The 20,568-nt window shown below is 35.6% G+C and overlaps 2 protein-coding genes and 1 pseudogene across 4 annotated transcripts; all 3 read left to right on the top strand.

The window, feature by feature from the left end:
* Positions 1-200: 200 nt before the first annotated feature.
* On the top strand, positions 201-1,249 carry LOC117933343 (annotated as a pseudogene).
* A 2,648-nt stretch (positions 1,250-3,897) lies between these two features.
* On the top strand, positions 3,898-17,158 carry LOC117934073 (stilbene synthase 6-like). Of its 3 annotated transcripts, XM_034855673.1 has the most exons (3): positions 3,900-4,033; positions 15,333-15,467; positions 15,844-17,158. In XM_034855673.1, exons 1-3 carry the CDS (start codon positions 3,991-3,993, stop codon positions 16,842-16,844), a joined length of 1,179 nt encoding a protein of 392 aa, XP_034711564.1. In that variant the 5' UTR covers positions 3,900-3,990; the 3' UTR covers positions 16,845-17,158. The 3 variants fall into 3 exon arrangements, with proteins under 3 accessions (XP_034711565.1, XP_034711566.1, XP_034711564.1); XM_034855674.1 differs by lacking the exons at positions 15,333-15,467; positions 15,844-17,158 and adding an exon at positions 4,548-5,746 and having other exon boundaries at positions 3,898-4,168; XM_034855675.1 differs by lacking the exon at positions 15,333-15,467 and having other exon boundaries at positions 3,899-4,168.
* A 1,243-nt stretch (positions 17,159-18,401) lies between these two features.
* LOC117934075 (stilbene synthase 1-like) lies at positions 18,402-20,222 on the top strand. Its single transcript, XM_034855676.1, has 2 exons — positions 18,402-18,664; positions 19,024-20,222. Exons 1-2 carry the CDS (start codon positions 18,487-18,489, stop codon positions 20,022-20,024), a joined length of 1,179 nt encoding a protein of 392 aa, XP_034711567.1. The 5' UTR covers positions 18,402-18,486; the 3' UTR covers positions 20,025-20,222.
* The last annotated feature ends 346 nt before the right edge of the window (positions 20,223-20,568 follow it).

The following is a 20,568-nucleotide window of genomic DNA, read 5'->3' as shown; positions in this document are numbered from 1 at the left end:
ATTACTTCAGCAAACTTGAAAATCATTTTACTTCAGTTATCAATATTCCTTGCATCTGACTATAATGGATTGAACAATTGTTCTTTGAATCATGCAACAATGCTAAGAAACACATTAATAATTTTTTCTATTATTAAGAATAACTTTTTATACTTGCTTCAATGTCAAATGCATGTCCATCATCTTGAACAATATACTATATGATTCGTTGTGGTAATGCTAATGTGTTCATATTATTTTATTTATAGGTGAAAAATCGATGATCAAGAAGCGTTACATTCATTTGATTGAAAAGATGCTTGAAGAGCACCCAAATATTGATGCTTGTATGGCCCCATCTCTTAATATATATTAAGAGATCACCACTAATGAGGTACCTAAGCTTGGTAAGGAAGCAACATTGAAGAAACTTAAAGAGTGGGGCCAACCAAAGTCCAAGATCACCCACTTCGTATTTTGTACAACCTCAAGTGTAGAAATGCTTGATGCTGATAACAAACTTAATAATCTCTTGGGCTTTGATACTTCATTTAGAAGAGTTATATTGCATCGTTAAGGCTACTATGTAGGTGGGACTGTCTTTCGAACTGGTAAGGATGTTGCAGAGAATAATGAAGGAGCACAAGTTCTTGTGGTGCGCTATGAGATTACTGTTGTTATATTCTGTGGGCCTTTTGAATTTGATTTGGACTCTTTAGTTGGCCATGCCCTTTTTGGTGATGGGTCTGCAATTGTGATCATTAGATTATATCCAAATATCTCGATTGAACGACAATTATTCCAACTTGTTTCAACAGCCTAAACGTTTATTCCTAATTCATAAGGTGCCATTGTTGGAAACTTATGTGAGATGGGACTCACCTTTCATTTGTGGCCCAATGTGCCTACTTTAATTTTTAAGAACATAGGGAAATGCTTGACTCAGGCTTTTGACCCAATTAGTATTAGCGATTGGAACTCGTTATTTTAGATTGCTCACTTAGGTGGCCCTGCAAATCTTGATGTAGTTGAAACAAAACTCAATTTAGAGAAAAAGAAACTTGAAGCAACAAGGCATGTGTTAAGTGAGTACGGTAACACGTCAAGTGCATGTGTGTTGTTTATTTTGAATGAGATGAGAAAGAAATCTCTGAAGGGGAAAAAGGCCACCATCGGTGAAGGATTGGATTAGGGAGTATTATTCGGTTTTGGACCGGGCTTGACCATTGAAACTGTTGTGTTGCATAGCATTCCTATGGTTAAAAATTGAGTGAAGAATGGTAAGAAAAATTATATACAAGCCATGTCTTATTGTATGAAGAAGGAGTGAATAAATATATATAAATATATCCATAAAGTTAGTAATAATTCTAAAATCTTTTATTCCTATCATAAAATTGAGATTGTAATTTTGTGACTGTTAGAGGGTGTAGTGACCTCAAGTTAAAAGGATGAGACTTCAAGTTCTTGTTTTTTCATATTCTTGAAGTTTCCTCATATGTTTTAATTTTATATTCTCATAAATTCCATTGAAAAGGAAGAACAAATTAGATATATAACACCAATTTGAATTCTAGTGATGTAGCTAAGAAAATTTTAGCTTAATTTAAATTTCTCTTAGTTGAATTTCAATTGAACACAAATATAGTTGAAAAATTGCTTATAATCAATTGTGGCCACTCCTAAATATTTATGACAAAGCCTAGTACTCTAAACTATAGGGAATATGTTGTGTTGGGACTAAAATTGTGACAATAGAAAGAATAAGGTGAATCTCATCAATAGGGAGAATGTCTTTTCAAGATCCATTCATTTCCTACAGTCTTACACCCAAGCGAGAGATCAACCAACACCCAAACATGATTCCTTGCAATGGAGCTCATCTCTTCCCTTATAATTTCTAACCAATATGCTGATTTAGGTGGAGTTAGTGCCTCCTCATAAGAAGCGGGCTTATCCAAGTCTAGCGCCTTATGAAGAGTCTTTTAGTGTGAGTCACTCCCACTATCTTTGGCGATTTCAAGATGAGTTTGTAATGCCCTATCATCTCTTAAAGATTGTGTTTCCTTGTCTTACAACTCATGGTGTAACACCCTAAATTCATTTTCAGGGGTAAAATCATAAATTAAAAATCAATAAATAAATTAAAAGAGGGTAGGAGGGTCTATTTCCATTAAAAGTCCTAAGTATAGATTAGATTTTTTTAACTTCTTTGTACAAAAACCCTTTTTGTTTTTCATGGAGATGAGAGAGATTAGAGAATGTAGGATAATGGAAGGTTAAAGTTTCAAAATCAGTTTTTTCAAGTAAGATTCTAATCTTTAGATTATTATTTTAGATTTGTTAAATAGTTTTGAATACTTTAAATATTCTATTGGAAAATCTAAACCTAGATTAAGGTTTGATTTATTTATTTATTTATTTTTTTAAAAATAGAAAATATATGAACATAGATAGATTTGTTGATGAAGATAGGAAAATTTTGAATATTCAAATGAATAGATCTATCAATAAATAAATAAATAAATAAATAAAAGAAAATAAATCTTAAATCTTTGATGTGAAAAAAAAAGTAAGATTTTATGGCTTTGTGGCTCTACATAGACTTAGGGTATTAAAAAAGAAAAAAAAAACCAATGAAGAAGAAAAATGGTTGGAGAGTGAAAATGAGAATAGGGTGTCGAAAAAAAAAATATATTATAAAAAAAAAAAAAAGGGGACGTGTAGAGGTGGTATATGTGCTGCATTCTCTCCAACCATTTTTCTTCTTGATTGTTTTTTTTGCCTTTTTAATATCCTAAGTCTAATCTCTCACCTTTTTAAAAAAAAATTTTTTTTTAAAGATTTTGGAAGAAACACACTTTTGCCAAAATTTGCCTTTGTGGTTGCATATTATCAAAGGTCACATTGGTTTGCTGGTAAGAAGCCACTCATTATCATTTTACATGTGACATGTGCATGCAAAAATGAGAGAAAAATGATAAAGTGGGGATAAAATCTTAAAATATGAAAGGGATATCTTGTAATTTTGGAGAAAATATAAAAATTGAAAAAATTCCCCCATCTGACTTTCCTCGCCAATTGTTGCGTGGAAGCCTACTTTAAAGAAGTCGGTGACTATGACATAAATGAACATTAATTTCTGGAAAATATTTTCATGTTCAGAACTGAAAACAAAAGTTTGTATTTACTTTGTTTGGCAACATATTTGAAGAAATATTTCCAAGCAAATTATTGTTTAAAACTGATGAAACAAGAGAAGTCAATTATGTACGCTCATTTGTTAGTAAAACCTTTCCCTGATGAATCCCCGCCCAGCGGTGCCCGCTTGTGTTTGGAAAGACAAAATTGAAAAAGGTATATTGAAAAAGGTAGAAATGAAAGAAAGATGTGAATTGTATTTTTAATCATCTTTAGTATTTACTTTTCCTTCAATTATTTTTGAGAATAAAAGGAGTGCCCGGCAACTTCGATGACGAAATAGGTTGAATAAAAATGAGATATTTGTTGAATTATAGTTTGAATAAGTTAAATGACACGTGATGTAATGCCGAAGAAGAAAAATAGTGTAGCAGTCATTGGGTTGTTGAGGTTATTACTTGAAATTCAGAAATTCAACTTTGAATGAGTTTGACTTTATTAACAACAAGAAAGTTGGTAGCAGCCTCCCACATGTGGAAAACTAAAATAAACTATGTATTAATTTCCAGTTAGTGAGCGGAAAAGTCTTCATGTGGATGCAAATACATAACACATGTCTGAAAATCAACCCCACCACAAAATGAACTCAAGCACACCAGCTTTGAAGCCAACACATCATTCAAAACCCAAATCACTTCGAATGTATATCATTATCAATTGACCGCCAATGGATGAGAGTTGGTGAGACACAGATTATAAATACCCAACACTCACACCCAGATTTCTCAAGCCACCTCCAAACTTCAATTTGAGTTCTCTTTCCTTCCCAACTTAATCTTCAGCTTCAATTTGAGTACGTAGCTGGCATCAATGGCTTCAGTTGAGGAAATCAGAAACGCTCAACGTGCCAAGGGTCCGGCGACCATCCTAGCCATTGGCACAGCTACTCCCGACCACTGTGTCTACCAGTCTGATTATGCTGATTACTATTTCAGGGTCACCAAGAGCGAGCACATGACCGAGTTGAAGAAGAAGTTCAATCGCATATGTAAGTATATTCATGCATTAATTCTTACATGCATAACACTTCTATACATATACGAGTGTGGTATTAGGTGGGGCTCGCCTCCAAGTGAATGAATGTTTCAAGTTTTCTATAGTATAGCTTTTAGATAAATCACTTCAGGAAACTTGAAAATCTTTTTACTTTCAGTCACCAATATTCCTTGCATCTGACTCTAATAGCTTGAACAACTGTTCTTTGAGTCATGTGGCAATGCTAAGAAACACATTAATAATTTTTGCTATAATAAAGAATAACCTTTTATACTTGCTTCAATGTTAAATGCATGTCCACCATCTTGAACAATATACTAAATGATTTGTTGATTGGTGATGCTAATGTGTTCACGTTATTTTATTTATAGGTGACAAATCAATGATCAAGAAGCGTTACATTCATTTGACTGAAGAAATGCTTGAGGAGCACCCAAACATTGGTGCTTATATGGCTCCATCTCTTAACATACGACAAGAGATTATCACTGCTGAGGTACCCAAACTTGGTAAGGAAGCAGCATTGAAGGCTCTTAAAGAGTGGGGTCAGCCCAAGTCCAAGATCACCCATCTTGTATTTTGTACAACCTCCGGTGTAGAAATGCCTGGTGCGGATTACAAACTCGCTAATCTCTTAGGCCTTGAAACATCGGTTAGAAGGGTCATGTTGTACCATCAAGGGTGCTATGCAGGTGGAACTGTCCTTCGAACTGCTAAGGATCTTGCAGAAAATAATGCAGGAGCACGAGTTCTTGTGGTGTGCTCTGAGATCACTGTTGTTACATTTCGTGGGCCTTCCGAGGATGCTTTAGACTCTTTGGTAGGTCAAGCCCTTTTTGGTGATGGGTCTGCAGCTGTGATTGTTGGATCAGATCCAGATGTCTCGATTGAACGACCCCTCTTTCAACTTGTTTCAGCAGCCCAAACATTTATTCCTAATTCAGCAGGTGCTATTGCGGGTAACTTACGTGAGGTGGGACTCACCTTTCACTTGTGGCCTAATGTGCCTACTTTGATTTCCGAGAACATAGAGAAATGCTTGAGTCAAGCTTTTGACCCACTTGGTATCAGTGATTGGAACTCATTATTTTGGATCGCTCATCCGGGTGGCCCTGCAATTCTTGATGCAGTTGAAGCAAAACTCAATTTAGAGAAAAAGAAACTTGAAGCAACAAGGCATGTGTTAAGTGAGTATGGTAACATGTCTAGTGCATGTGTGTTGTTTATTTTGGATGAGATGAGAAAGAAATCCCTAAAGGGGGAAAATGCCACCACAGGTGAAGGATTGGATTGGGGAGTACTATTCGGTTTTGGGCCCGGCTTAACTATCGAAACTGTTGTGCTACATAGCATTCCTACGGTTTCAAATTAAGTAAAGTAAAGGAGAATGGTCCCTTTAATGTTGTATTGTATCAAATAGGAGTTTATAAAGGTATTTATCTCCAAAATTGATAATACTCTTATAGTATTTCATTACATTGATAAATTTGGATTGTAATTGAGGCACTGTTAGACTTTCTTTGTGAGCTCAAATTTAAAAGATGAGTTTCAAGTTCTCAATGTTTCATTATCTTGAAGATTCCTCAAATATTTTAATGTTGTGTTCATATAAATCTTATGGAAAAATAAATAAAGGAAGTAATGGATTTTTTGATAGCTCTAGTGCTAATTGAATTGGTTTCTCCTTTGATGGTATTTGAAAGCTTATAAATATTGGGAAATGTCTCAAATTCCTAATTGGAATATATTTCTTTTTTTTTTAAAAAATATATTATATAAAATACTTCCTAAATTCATATGTGATGGTGATTAGATGCCTTATAGAATAAGGAATACTAGTAGGAATACCTCAACAAATATTCCAGGCCGTAAGGGAAAAATGTTATGAAAAAGATATAGGTTTGTGAAGACTGTACGTGATAGATAAAATAAAATACAACAAAGAGTGAGAGATGCCTAGTAGAGTAAAATAACTCGTGGTTTAGGGTATAGATATGAGGATAAGTGAGAGATACTTGATGGAGCAAAGTGGTCCATAATGCAGGGTGAAAATACAAAGAGTGGAAAAATATAAGATGATTCAAGACTCAATAATTGCATCCATTTTTGTCCTGCATGATATCTTCTATTATACAGTGAAATATTATTTCTCATCAGTGAAGGTGTGTATATGGTTAATCGAACATGTTAAAACATCATATACCTTTATATGTGGATAGTTTTATTTTATTTTCTTCTATTAATATATTTATATTAAAGCTTCAGCTCGCCAACACTGAAATCAAATAAAGCTTAATCCAATTTGAGTATACATAGAATGGATTTAACCTCAGTTGGGTCTTTCATTTGTTTGGTAGAAACACACTCCTGCTAAAGAGCAGTGGCTTAGTGTAGACCCTCCATTTTTTCCTCCTAGTACATGTCCTATTAGGTATTGGTTTCGTATTTTATAGCAATTCCCTAGTGGCCCATTACTACTCGTGTAGCCTATCTTTTCTAAGCCACCTTGGAAACTTTGGTTGAGGGATTATCTAACTCCATTGTGACTCTTGGCAGCCCTAATTTAGACTTAGGCTCACTTAGGTGTCCTAGGCACATTTAGGCACCCTAGGCACATTTAGGCGCCCTAGGCCCACTTAGGCACCCTAGGCCCACTTAGGCACCCTATGCCCATTTAGGCACCTTTGGTCCATTTAGGCACCTAAGGCCCATTTAGGCACCCTGGGCACATTTAGGCACCCTAGACCCACTTAGGCACGTTAAACCCATTTAGCCACCTAGGCCCACTTAGGCACCCTAGGCACATTTAGGCACCCTAGTGTCACAGGATGCTTCAAATGACCCTCCCCATGGGCTTATATAGAACACAGGAAGCTTTTGGAGACTCTTGGAGCCATCTACACTAAGCCATTGGTGGGAAGAGTGTGGAAGGTTCTAGAGATGTCTAGAGATGTCCACACATCTCTACACTATGGTGGAAGGCATGAGAGGAGTCCAAGGCTTTCTAGAAGATTCTAAAGATCTCTTGTATATTCTTGTACATAGGGTTGTACATAGATTAGTGTAGGGAGTTCTAGAATATTCTTGATTTGTAAGGAACCCTCCAAGGTTCCAAAGAGTTCCATTGGTGCCTATAAATAGGTGAGGGCCTTATTTGGCCAAGGCACCACCCAAATCACTTCCTAACCAAGCAAGTAAGCTTCCAAGCACTTGTAAAGGCATCCTTGAGTTAATAAGAGCTTCCATTCTTTAGAGAGTTGCCTACTAAGCTTCTTAAGTTTTTGAGTCGTGAGCGTCTTAGCCTAGCAAGCTAAGCATTGGGGGAGCAAGGCTGAATTAGCAAGATCAAGCGTCTTGACTTGCCTAAGTGCCGCACGAGCTTAGTGAACGACTAAGTTCGTGACAAGTGGTATCAGAGCGAGGTTACGAAGTGGGCATAGTAAAGGAAGCATGTCAGGCTCTAACGTGGAGGAGACTAGCGAGCAAACCCGTGGGAGAGAGACTGAGCCTACTGCACAGGGCAAGGGTAAGAAGGATAAATCTCGTGATGCCGTTGCCAACATAGAGGCAAGGTTAGCCAAGGTGGAGCTAGCCATGGTGGACACTCGGGAGGGGTTGGACTTGATCGAGCAAGGAATGAAGAAGGGCTTAGAGGATCTAAGGGAACAGATCCAAGACCTTCGTGAGAGGGTGCTAGTCTCACAAGTTCAACCGGTGTCACACGAGGAGTTTGTGTCCTTCCAAGGAAAGGTCATGAACATGTTCGCTTGTATGGAGTCAAGGATAGAGGCCTTGGCTACTCGAATGGAGTCCAGAGACCAGGAGGTTAGGCAGGAGTTAGCCATCTACAAGGCTGCTGTGTCGGCACGGGTCATGGCCACACATGAGGCATCTAGGGTGGAGGTGCCGAAGCCACATGGGTTTAGTGGCAAGAGGGATGCCAAGGAGTTGGACAACTTCTTATGGCATATGGAGCGATACTTCGAGGCTATCGCATTGACGGATGAGGCGGCTAAGGTAAGAACTGCGACCCTCTACCTTATTGACACAACTACTCTATGGTGGCGTCGAAGGTTTGCTGATATGGAGAAAGGCATTTGCACCATAGAGACGTGGGAGGACTTTAAGAGGGAGATTAAGAGGCAGTTCTACCCTGAGGACGTGGCTTACCTGGTTAGGAAAAACATGAGGTGTCTCAAGCACACAGATTCGATACGCGACTATGTCAAGGAATTCTCTTCACTCATGCTTGAGATTCCTAACATGACTGAGGAGGAATTGCTATTCAAATTCATAGATAACCTGCAAGGGTGGGTCGAGCAGGAATTGAGGCGTCGAGGTGTTCAAGACTTAGCCACTGCCATGGCAGTAGCAGAGTCTTTAACGGATTATAAGAGGGAAGACTCCTCCAAGGTTGAGTCTTTGGAGGATAGCCACGCCATGGGTGGGGGAGACGAGGTTCCAAGGGACCACAATGCTCCTAAAAAGGGATCAGGCCAGACGCCTAACGTCCAAGAAGGAAGGGTAAGGCGGAAAGGAAGGAGTTCATGCCTAAAATCAAATGCTTCCTATGTGACGGTCCACATTGGGTATGGGATTGTCCAAAGAGGAAGGCGCTTAGTGCCATGATCGAGGAGAGGGAGCAGGAAGACGAAGCACATATGGGCTCAATGCAGCTACTAGGTGCCCTCCAATTCAACCCTAAGCTTAGTACGCCTAAGACCTCCTTACTAGCAGGGGTGCAAGTAAAGGAGGAAAAAGGGGAGCGAGCTGAGGTAGCCCGCACACACATGGAAGAGGTCACCAAGGGAAAGGTGAACTCAATGGGTAAGAGGAAGTAGCACTCTAAGCATCAAAAGCGCACAGGTCTGCATCCATCTGAAGCCTCACGAGAGAAGGAAGTGAAGAATATCTTGGCTGAACGGGTCACTAGGAGACAAGGGGTCCCTCTTGTGATAGAGTATCTAGTCTAATGGAAAAGACTATCTAAGAGGCAGGCAAACTGGGAACATGCGGATGCCTTGAGAAGGTTCTGGAAACACATCGAGAGGTTTTAGAAAGAGGCAACGACGAGGACGTCGACGACATAAATGGGGGAGAGTGTCATAGGATGCTTCAAATGACCCTCCCCATGGGCTTATATAGAACCCAAGAAGCTTCTGGAGACTCCTGAAGCCATCTACATTAAGCCATTGGTGGGAAGAGTGTGGAAGGTTCTAGAGATGCCTAGAGATGTCTACACATCTCTACACTATGGTGGAAGGCATGAGAGGAGTCCACGACTTTCTAGAAGATTCTAAAAATCTTTTGTATATTCTTGTACATAGGGTTGTACATAGATTAGTGTAGGGAGTTCTAGAATATTCTTGATTTGTAAGGAACCCTCCAAGGTTCCAGAGAGTTCCATTGGTGCCTATAAATAGGTGAGGGCCTCATTTGGCCAAGGCACCACCCAAATCACTTCCTAACCAAGCAAGTAAGCTTCCAAGCACTTGTAAAGGCTTCCTTGAGTTAATAAGAGCTTCCATTCTTTAGAGAGTTGCCTACTAAGCTTCTTAAGCTTTCGAGTCGTGAGCATCTTAGCCTAGCAAGCTAAGCATTGGGGGAGCAAGGTTGACTTAGCAAGATCAAGCGTCTTGACTTGCCTAAGTGCCACACGAGCTTAGTGAACGACTAAGTCCGTGACACTAGGCCCACTTAGGCACCCTAGGTCCACTTAGGCACCCTAGGCCCACTTAGGCACCCTAGGCCCACTTAGACACCCTTGGCCCACTTAGGTACCCTAGGCCCATTTAGGCATCGAAGGCCCACTTAGGCACCCTAGGCGCATTTAGGCACCCTAGGCCCATTTAGGCACCCTAGGCCCATTTAGACAACCTAGGCCCATTTAGATACACTTGGCCTACTTAGGCTCACTTAGGTCACCTTTCAGGTAATTTTTTTTTCATGTTTGCATGATTGCATTTTTTGTATGGCTTGCATGACTTGCATGACTCATTTATTTTAAAGTTGCATGACTTGACTTTTTATTATTTTATTTATTATCTTGTCTATTTCTTCATCTATTTTATTTTCTTATTATTTTGTCACTTTTCTATAATGTTTGTTCTTACTTATCTATTTTAATTTAATAATTTTGGGTAAATGTTTTTTTAATTTATTTTATTTTTATTTTTTAGTACTATTATTATTATTATTATTATTATTATTATTATTATTTTATAACTTGTCCTTATTTATTTGAAATTTTGTAGGAAATGTATGGAAGGTGTGCACGGTATTGATATTTGGAATGTGGGATTTCCTTGGATGCATGATCAATGGAGATGGAATGGATACCATATATAGATTGGAAGATACGTTTTGGGAGAGTTTTAGGAAAGGTGGCTCTAGGAGATAAGGAAACAATTGAAGACTGACACGGCTTGGAGAAGGAGATTAGAGTTTAAGGTTTTTCTTTAGAAAGAGAGACAATTAAGAAAAGAAAAAAAAAGAAGGAAGACTACTAATTTGGTTTTGGAGGAATTATAAGGTTGTGCGTCTAATGAAGAAAGTAAGAGGGTTCTTTAGAGGAAAGTGAGATTTTTCCTTAGAAGAAAATAAAAGTAAGCACATTTTTTTTTTTTTTTGGAAGCTTGAGACCACACTTGGAAAGGTTTTTCAGCACATTTTTTTGGGGATTTTGATTTTTTTGGTAGAGAGAACACGTGGAGAAATTTTTTTTTGAGAGAGAACATGCAAAGAATTTTTTTTGAGAGAGAACACACGGAGAAAATTTTATTGAGAGAGAACATGAGTAGAACTTAGGGGGAGCAACAAGACTCTTTGGACAATGGATTCGGCTGCACACAAGAGCTACATATTCGGGAGGGGTATTAGCGACACAAGGTATGTAAGTTCCCGTTTTTAATCTCGATTTAATTTAGTTTTAATTTTATTTTTTAATTTGAATGTGTTAGTGATTTAATTCATTAGTTTAAATAATCTTATGAGATAACGTTTATATTTTTAATTATGGATTAGTTTAATTTTAGTTTATGTTTTAGTTTGAATGTGTTTGTGATTTTAATTCATTAATTTAAATAATTTTGTGAGATAAAGTTTATATTTTTAATTCCGGATTAGTTTAGTTTTAGTTTATGTTTTAGTTTGAATATGTTAATGATTTTAATTCATTAGTTTAAATAATTTTGTGAGATAAAACTTATATTTTTAATTCCGGATTAGTTTAGTTTTAGTTTATGTTTTAGTTTGAATGTGTTAGTGGTTTTAATTCATTAGTTTAAATAATTTTGTGAGATAACGTTTATATTTTTAATTCCGGATTAGTTTAGTTTTAGTTTGAATGTGTTTATGAGTTTAATTCATTAGTTTAAATAATCTTGTGAAATAAAATTTATATTTTTAATTCTGGATTAGTTTAGTTTTATTTTATGTTTTAGTTTGAATGTGTTTGTGATTTTAATTCATTAGTTTAAATAATTTTGTGAGATAATCTTGTGAGAGAAAGTTTATATTTTTTTTTTAATTCCGGATTAGTTTAGTTTTAGTTTGAATGTGCTAGTAATTTTAATTCATTAGTTTAAATAATTTTATTAGATAAAGTTTATGTTTTTAATTCCGATTTAGTTTTGTTATAATTTATTTTTTAGTTTGGATATATTTGTGGTTGTAATTCAATAGTTTAATTAATCTGGCTAAATAAAATTCATGTTTTGAATTATAATTTAGTTTAATTTTAATTTATTTTTTTGACTTTGAGTATGTTTATGATTTTAATCCAATAGTTTAATTAATCTCATTACATAAAGTTTATGTTTTTTTTTTTAATTCTAATTGAGTATAGTTTCAATTTATTTTTTATTTTTAAAATCTAGGTGTACTTGTATGTTTAGCCAATCTTATGTTAATTCCTGATTGTTATGCTCAATTTATGTGTTTCTTGAATACTAGTCTTTAATTTTTGGTGAATGTCTTATTAACTTATTCGATCTAAGTTTGAATAATTTATTGCTTTGATGGTCTCTCGTAAAATTTACTTTTCAAAGACCATTGGAAAATAGTGAAGATTGGACTCCATTCTCACCACTTTAGTTTGCTTGGATTGTTCAAAATTTCACTTTGTGAATTCGTTTTTTATTGTTCTACTCGATATTTTATTTCTTATGTTTTTTTATTTTCACATTAATTCCCTTTATTTTAAAATCAAATGCTTTTCTCAAAAGATACCTTTGAAATTTTATGTTAAAAAATTTATTTAGAGTCCTCAGGATCAAAATATTTTTTTTAAAAAAAAATAAAATAATATGCAACCATATCTTGATCGATTTTCATCTTTCTCGGCTTCCAATGAAAATTTTTGTTTTGAACAAAACACAAATCAAAGCTTGTGGTCCCAAATAAATGAGACAATTCTAGGCTAAATTCGTGTATATCAATTAGGGAATTGGTGAAACCCCTACATAAGAAAATCTTTTCAAAACTTATTTTTGCTACCACCCTTGCCATTTGTCGTAATCATATCTATCTATTTTTTTAGGAATTGTATACAAGATGTGTGATACTTGATTATTTCGTATATTCTGAATCATTTTGGCTATACTAATTAGATATGCATGCTAGGATTTCTTTATTATTTATTATCTAACCCTCCCATGTCTTGAGGAAGCGTATTATGAGTTATCTATGCTATCCAGGTACACCCCCTATCACCTACCTTCTAAATTCTGTAAACATGATTGTCACTCTGAACTATGTCTATATTTGATAGTGCTTGGGTGTCTTGATATTTGTTACATTGTTCGATCATTTATGATAAAACGCATGCTGGGTGATATATTATCTAAACTAACCATTGATATTTTATGACAGTGCTTAAGAAGTGGTCTAGGTATGTACCCTAAATCTTCTATATGATTGTGATTGGTTTTCTTGTTAGGCATGCTATTCTTTCGAAATCACCTAGCCTACCTAGGTATCTATAATTAACCAATTAATTGTCACATTTCCCTTAACTTAGTCAGTAGAGACTTTTATAGGGTTTAGAGGGGTGCTACCTCCTAAAGGTTCTTTCCTAATTAGTAACCTGATCCCTGAATTTATACTCGGGTTTTTCAAAGACATGCTTTTCCAAAAACAATGGAGTCACTTTTTTAGGGTTTTATTTATTGTTTTATTTCCCCTTTAAAATAAAATAAAATAAGTGGCGACTCCGACTTTTCTAAAATTAATTTTTTACAAATAAAAGCGAGTCTCGCTGATCGAGTGGGGGCGCAGGTGAAAAATGCGGGTCCACACTCAGTTACAAAGTCCATTCTTTTTGCATGGATAATTTCATTCCACTTTTTTCTAGAATTAATAGCAAAATATGTCATCAAAACATTTTTTTAAAACACCAAAAATATGTTATCATAATATATCTTTGGAAACAGTTTTGAAAAGATCACTGACAACATATGTTTTATATTCCATTTTTATTTGTTTTATGTTTTTGAAGTTAAAAAAGGGAAAATATGTTATTAATCTACTCAAATTAAAAGTTTTAAATTATTTTTAAAAATTAATCAGACTTGATATTGAATCTAATGTATTAAATCTTACTTGATTCAAAATTCATTTACCTAATAATTTATTTTTTTTGAAGGAGTTAACTTACCTATTGAGGAAGTTACAACAAGTTGTTGACACTTTGTTCATTGGAAGTGGAGCAAAATGGCATGCTAAAATAGCATAATTGAGATATTTGAACCAAAATGCAATACAAGAGTGATATACTTATTGCTAATACACTAATTTCTACCTTTTAATTTTTTTTTATTAGAAGTGATTTAAAATTTAGAGTTTTTAAAAAACATTTAAGGTTATATTTGGTTCCAGAAAGTATTAAGGATGAAAAAAAAACCAATTATTAAAAAATAATTTTTTTATATTTGGTAACTATGTAAAATATGAAAAAAAATCAAATATAATTAAAATAATTAAAAAATTATGTATTTTAAATTTATTTAATCTTTATATGAAGAGTTAAAATAAATTAAAAAAATTTAAAATAATATATAAAAATAATTTATTAACTTTAAATGTATATTTTATTTTTTTCTTTCCTTCTACTTTTCATCTCATTTTTTTTTTCTTAGCATTTTTCTTCAAAATTTTGGAAACCAAATATAACCTAAATAAAATACATTTACATATATTATGGGAAAAGTTTTAAGAAATTAAATATTGAATTAATTATTTAATTAAGGAAGCTCTTCAAAGTCAGGTTAGAGGCGGTCAACAGTCAATCCTCACCAACCAAATGTTTAATGCTACCGACAGGTGGTGGTTTCCTATTGGAAAATTTTTCTTTATTCTTTTTTTTTATTTTGTGGACCTTAATCATATTATAATTAGTAAAAATTTCTCCAAAATTTTGTTGTTCGTCGTGGATTCGAACCCTCCAATCCCTCCTATGATCTTTTAGTTTTTTATAGCTTTATCCTTCCCTCATCTTTCTAGCAGAAATGAGACTAATTATTATATTTTCTTATTTTTCTTCATTCAGTTCTTTCTGGCAAAGTATGGAGTGCTCAATTATTATATGATATGATTTTAAATAAAATTCAAATCAGCGCACAATTAATATATTGACTGATATGATTTAGAATATTTAGACTACCCGGTCAAGAACAGGGGTTGTTGAGGCTATTTCAAATTTTGAAACCTAACTTCGTTTTCATTCAACAGTAGAAAGTTGTGAGCAGCTTCACCAACTGCACACCCTCCTTTTCAAACATAAGACGTAAGTGGATCGAATGATTTCTTTCTTCATATCATATATTATTGACTACGATGCATTAATGGGTAGGTGAAAGATCGAACTGGGAAGAATGAAAGTAAAACTTCTTCCATTGATTACATCATTATTTATTGACTACGATGCTCAATTATATCATGGAGTTTTGTTATCAGTTCACATCCACCCACCATCAAGTGGATGAAAGTGGGTGAGACACAGCTTATAAATACCCTACTCTCACACATAGCTTTTGCAACCCAGCTCCAACCACTTAAAATTTCAGTTCTCTTTTCTTTCTCAACTCAATTTTAAGCTTCAATTGGAGTAGCAGCAATGGCTTCAGTTGAGGAAATCAGAAACGCTCAACGTGCCAAGGGTCCGGCTACCATCCTAGCCATTGGCACAGCTACTCCCGACCACTGTGTCTACCAGTCTGATTATGCTGATTACTATTTCAGGGTCACCAAGAGCGAGCACATGACCGAGTTGAAAAAGAAGTTCAATCGCATATGTAAGTATATGCATGCATTAATTCTTACATGCATAACACTTCTATACATACACGAGTGTGCTACTAGGTGCGGCTCACCTCCAAGTGAATGAATTTTTCAAGCTTTCTGGAGTATAGCTTTTAGATAAAATACTTCAGGAAACTTGAAAATTATTTCACTTCAGTCACCAATATTTCTTTCATCTGACTGTAATGGCTTGAAGAGTTGTACTTTGAATCATATAGCATTGCTAAGAAACACAATAATTTTCGCTATAATTAAGAATAACCTTTTACACTTGCTTCAATGTTAAAATGAATGTTGATCATCTTTAGCAATGTACTACATGACTTGTTGATTGGTAAAGCTAATGTGTTCATGTTATTTTATTTACAGGTGAAAAATCAATGATCAAGAAGCGTTACATTCATTTGACTGAAAAGATGCTTGAAGAGCACCCAAATATTGGTGCCTACATGGCCCCATCTCTTAATATACGCCAGGAGATCATCACTGCTGAGATACCCAAGCTTGGTAAGGAAGCAGCACTGAAGGCACTTAAAGAGTGGGGTCAGCCAAAGTCCAAGATCACCCACCTTGTATTTTGTACAACATCAGGTGTAGAAATGCCTGGTGCTGATTACAAACTTGCTAATCTCTTGGGTCTTGATAACTCAGTTAGAAGAGTTATGTTGTACCATCAAGGTTGCCATGCAGGTGGGACTGTTCTTCGAACGGCTAAGGATCTTGCAGAGAATAATGCAGGAGCAAGAGTTCTTGTGGTGTGCTCTGAGATCACTGTTGTTACATTCCGTGGGCCTTCTGAGGATGCTTTGGACTCTTTAGTTGGCCAAGTCCTTTTTGGTGATGGGTCTGGAGCTGTGATTGTTGGATCAGATCCGGATATCTCAATTGAACGACCACTCTTCCAGCTCATCTCAGCAGCTCAAACATTTATTCCTAATTCACAAGGTGCTATTGCAGGCAACTTACGTGAGGTGGGACTCACCTTTCATTTGTGGCCTAGTGTGCCTACTTTGATTTCCGAGAACATAGAGAAATGCTTGACTAAGGCTTTTGACCCACTTGGTATTAGCGACTGGAACTCATTATTTTGGATTGCCCATCCAGGTGGTCCTGCAATTCTTGATGCAGTTGAAGCAAAACTCAATTTAGAGAAAAAGAAACTTGAAGCAACAAGGCACGTGTTAAGTGAGTATGGTAACATGTCTAGTGCATGTGTATTGTTTATTTTGGATGAGATGAGAAAGAAATCACTCAAGAAAGAAAATATCACCACAGGTGAAGGATTGGATTGGGGTGTTTTATTTGGCTTTGGACCAGGCCTAACCATTGAGACTGTCGTGCTGCATAGCGTTGCCACGTGTACAAATTGAGTTAAAAAAAATGGTAAGAAAAGTCATAAGGAGAAGCTTTCCATAAATCACATAAGAGTTAATAAAGATGTATGTCTTCAAAGTTGTACTAGTCTTTAACATCGTTTGTTCTTTACCAATAATTTGTATAATTGTGATTCACTGATTGCTGGAGGGCTTCCGTGGTGACCTCCAGTTCAAAGTATGATATTTCAAGTTCTTATAATATCATTATCTTGACGGAGTTCCTCAAAATTTGTATTATTGTGTTGTTACAAGGATTATAGAGAAGTAAATAAAAAGAAAGAGTGGAACAACAGATTGTGTTTTTACAAGGTGGAATACATTAGACACAAATTTATATCGGTTATTCCCTTGGCTTCACTGTCATATTTGTCATCATTCTGCAGACTGGCAATAAAAATAAGAATTCTGCCTTTCTCTAATTATCGTTCTATTTGGACTTGAATAAATTTTTTAGGCAGTCATGCCAATTATTCTAACTCAATTTTGTGTGGTAAAACCTTCTCCAGTAACTTCGGCCTTTTTGTGGGGTCCAATCAAATTTCTATTATTGGGTTATAGGGACCTCATAATTCATACATAAGTTAATATAAGGCATAAAAAAAATAAAAAATTTAAAAATTTACATCCAATTAATTAGCACATAGCTATATTGGGAAGTAATGCACGTAACATAGAAATATTTTTTACAGACTTCTCTTTAAATAATTATGTTGTTTATCGAAACAAATGTGGCATTTATTTTTTTCCTTGAAAGTATTTTAGCTTAAACTGCTATTATAGAGAGTATCCACTGTCGTGGGTCCTTGAAACTAGCTTGTTCACATGGATATATAATGCTCTTATGTAATGCAACGGTAATTACTTCACTGTCAATATAATTACTTCACTGTCTACCTTGCGACTATCTGATGGGTACAAACTAAAATCTATACCAATTTTTTACTTCACTGTCTAAAGTTTGCAACATTTTAATGCTATGAATATACTTTCCAAGTTGTTTCGTGGATTACTCGTTATCTTCTCTTAAGATAGAAAAAGAAAATATTTGCCATGGAGACTTGTATTTTTAATCCACTTGTCTTCTTTAATTATTATTATTATTATTATTATTATTATTATTTGGAGAATCAAATTGGGTTGTTGAGGTTAGAAATTCTGACTTTGAATGAATTTGATTTCCTTAACAATAAGAAAGTTGGTAGCAGCTTCCCACACGTGGAAAAGTCAAATGGAAAACGTATTAATTTACAACTAGAGGCTGGAAAAGTCTTTATCTCTATATATAAAAACTGTTATATTGAGAAGCCGTAGCCAGACTGAATGGTCTCTCTTTCCTATGGATGCATTCATCATATATGGGTAGGTGAAGAACAGAAAACAACACCAATACATTATTAACACATGCATAAATGTCTGAAAACCAACCCACCAGAAAATAAACTCACGCACACAAACTTTGACGCCAACTGATAATTCAAAGACTGCCAATGGATAAGAGTTGGTGAGACACAGGTTATAAAAGCCCAACACTCACACCCAGCTTTCTCAAGCCAACTCCAAGCACTTGTGCACACTGAGTTCTCTTTCCTTCCTCAACTTAATCTTAAGCTTCAAATTCATTACGTATCTAGCATCCATGGCTTCAGTTGAGGAATTTAGAAACGCTCAACGTGCCAAGGGTCCGGCCACCATCCTAGCCATTGGCACAGCTACTCCCGACCACTGTGTCTACCAGTCTGATTATGCTGATTACTATTTCAGGGTCACTAAGAGCGAGCACATGACTGAGTTGAAGAAGAAGTTCAATCGCATATGTAAGTATATTCATTCATTAATTCTTATATCCATAACACTTGTATGCATATAAGAGTGTGCGCTATTAGGTGAGGCTCACCTCCAAGTGAATGAATGTTTCAAGCTTTCTAGAGTATAGCTTTTAGATAAATTACTTCAAGAAACTTGAAAATCATTTTACTTCAGTAACCAATATTCCTTTCATTTCACAGTAATGGCTTGAAGAGCTGTTCTTTGAATCATGTAGCATTGCTAGCTATAATTAAGAATACCCTTTCATACTTTCTTCAATGTTAAATGCATGTTGATCATCTTGAACAATATACTATATGACTTGTCGATTGGTAAAATTAATGTGTTCATGTTACTTCATTTACAGGTGACAAATCAATGATCAAGAAGCGTTACATTCACTTGACCGAAGAAATGCTTGAGGAGCACCCAAACATTGGTGCTTATATGGCTCCATCTCTTAACATACGCCAAGAGATTATCACTGCTGAGGTACCTAAGCTTGGTAAGGAAGCAGCATTAAAGGCTCTTAAAGAGTGGGGCCAACCAAAGTCCAAGATCACCCATCTTGTATTTTGTACAACCTCCGGTGTAGAAATGCCCGGTGCGGATTACAAACTCGCTAATCTCTTAGGTCTTGAAACATCGGTTAGAAGGGTGATGTTGTACCATCAAGGGTGCTATGCAGGTGGAACTGTCCTTCGAACTGCTAAGGATCTTGCAGAAAATAACGCAGGAGCACGAGTTCTTGTGGTGTGCTCTGAGATCACTGTTGTTACATTCCGTGGGCCTTCCGAAGATGCTTTGGACTCTTTAGTTGGCCAAGCCCTTTTTGGTGATGGGTCTTCAGCTGTAATTGTTGGATCAGATCCAGATGTCTCGATTGAACGACCACTCTTCCAACTTGTTTCAGCAGCCCAAACATTTATTCCTAATTCAACAGGTGCCATTGCCGGAAACTTACGTGAGGTGGGGCTCACCTTTCATTTGTGGCCCAATGTGCCTACTTTAATATCCGAGAACATAGAGAAATGCTTGACCCAGGCTTTTGACCCACTTGGTATTAGCGATTGGAACTCGTTATTTTGGATTGCTCACCCAGGTGGCCCTGCAATTCTTGATGCAGTTGAAGCAAAACTCAATTTAGAGAAAAAGAAACTAGAAGCAACAAGGCATGTGTTAAGTGAGTACGGTAACATGTCAAGTGCATGTGTGTTGTTTATTTTGGATGAGATGAGAAATAAATCCCTAAAGGGGGAAAAGGCCACCACTGGTGAAGGATTGGATTGGGGGGTATTATTTGGTTTTGGGCCAGGCTTGACCATTGAAACTGTTGTGCTACATAGCATTCCCACAGTTACAAATTAAGAGAAATAAAGAAGAATGGTCCTTTAAATACTCCATTGTATTAAATAGGAGTTAGCAAAGTTATTTATCTTTGAAATTGATAATTCTCTTATAGTATTTTATTACTCTGCTAAATTTGGCTTGTAATCAAGTCACTGTTAAACTTTCTTTGTGAACTCAAACTTAAAGGATGAGTTTCAAGTTGTCAATGTTTCATTATCTTATAGATTCCTCAAACATTGTATTGTTGTGTTCATATGAATCTTATTTAAAAGTAAATAAAAGAAATATTGGATTTGATAGCTCTAGTTGGTATTGAATTGGTTTCTTTGTTGATATTTGAAGGCTTGTGAAGTCATATAGAGCTCAATCCAACTTGAGTACAGATAATGGATTTGACTCCATTTGACCCCATTATTTGTATGGTAGAAACACACTCCCTCTAAAAAAGATGACTTAGTTAAACAAAGTTTGTATTTGTTGCATGAATCATTTCTCTCCACATTTTTCTCAAGTAGAAACATATATCACCATAGCATTTTTCTAAAACACCAAAATATGTCAC

Source organism: Vitis riparia, chromosome 16, assembly GCF_004353265.1.
Source record: "Vitis riparia cultivar Riparia Gloire de Montpellier isolate 1030 chromosome 16, EGFV_Vit.rip_1.0, whole genome shotgun sequence".
Classification (NCBI taxonomy): Eukaryota; Viridiplantae; Streptophyta; class Magnoliopsida; order Vitales; family Vitaceae; genus Vitis; species Vitis riparia.
The sequence above is the reverse complement of the archived record's forward strand: the minus strand, read 5'-3'. Positions and strand labels throughout refer to the sequence as shown.

Excerpts from the sequence above, each read along its gene's own strand:
- LOC117934073 (XM_034855675.1), top strand. The coding sequence starts at position 3,991 with ATGGCTTCAGTTGAGGAAATCAGAAACGCTCAACGTGCCAAGGGTCCG. Across the intron at positions 4,169-15,843 it reads GAAGAAGTTCAATCGCATAT|GTGAAAAATCAATGATCAAG; the intron begins GTAAGTATATTC and ends TTTTATTTACAG.
- LOC117934075 (XM_034855676.1), top strand. The coding sequence starts at position 18,487 with ATGGCTTCAGTTGAGGAATTTAGAAACGCTCAACGTGCCAAGGGTCCG. Across the intron at positions 18,665-19,023 it reads GAAGAAGTTCAATCGCATAT|GTGACAAATCAATGATCAAG; the intron begins GTAAGTATATTC and ends CTTCATTTACAG.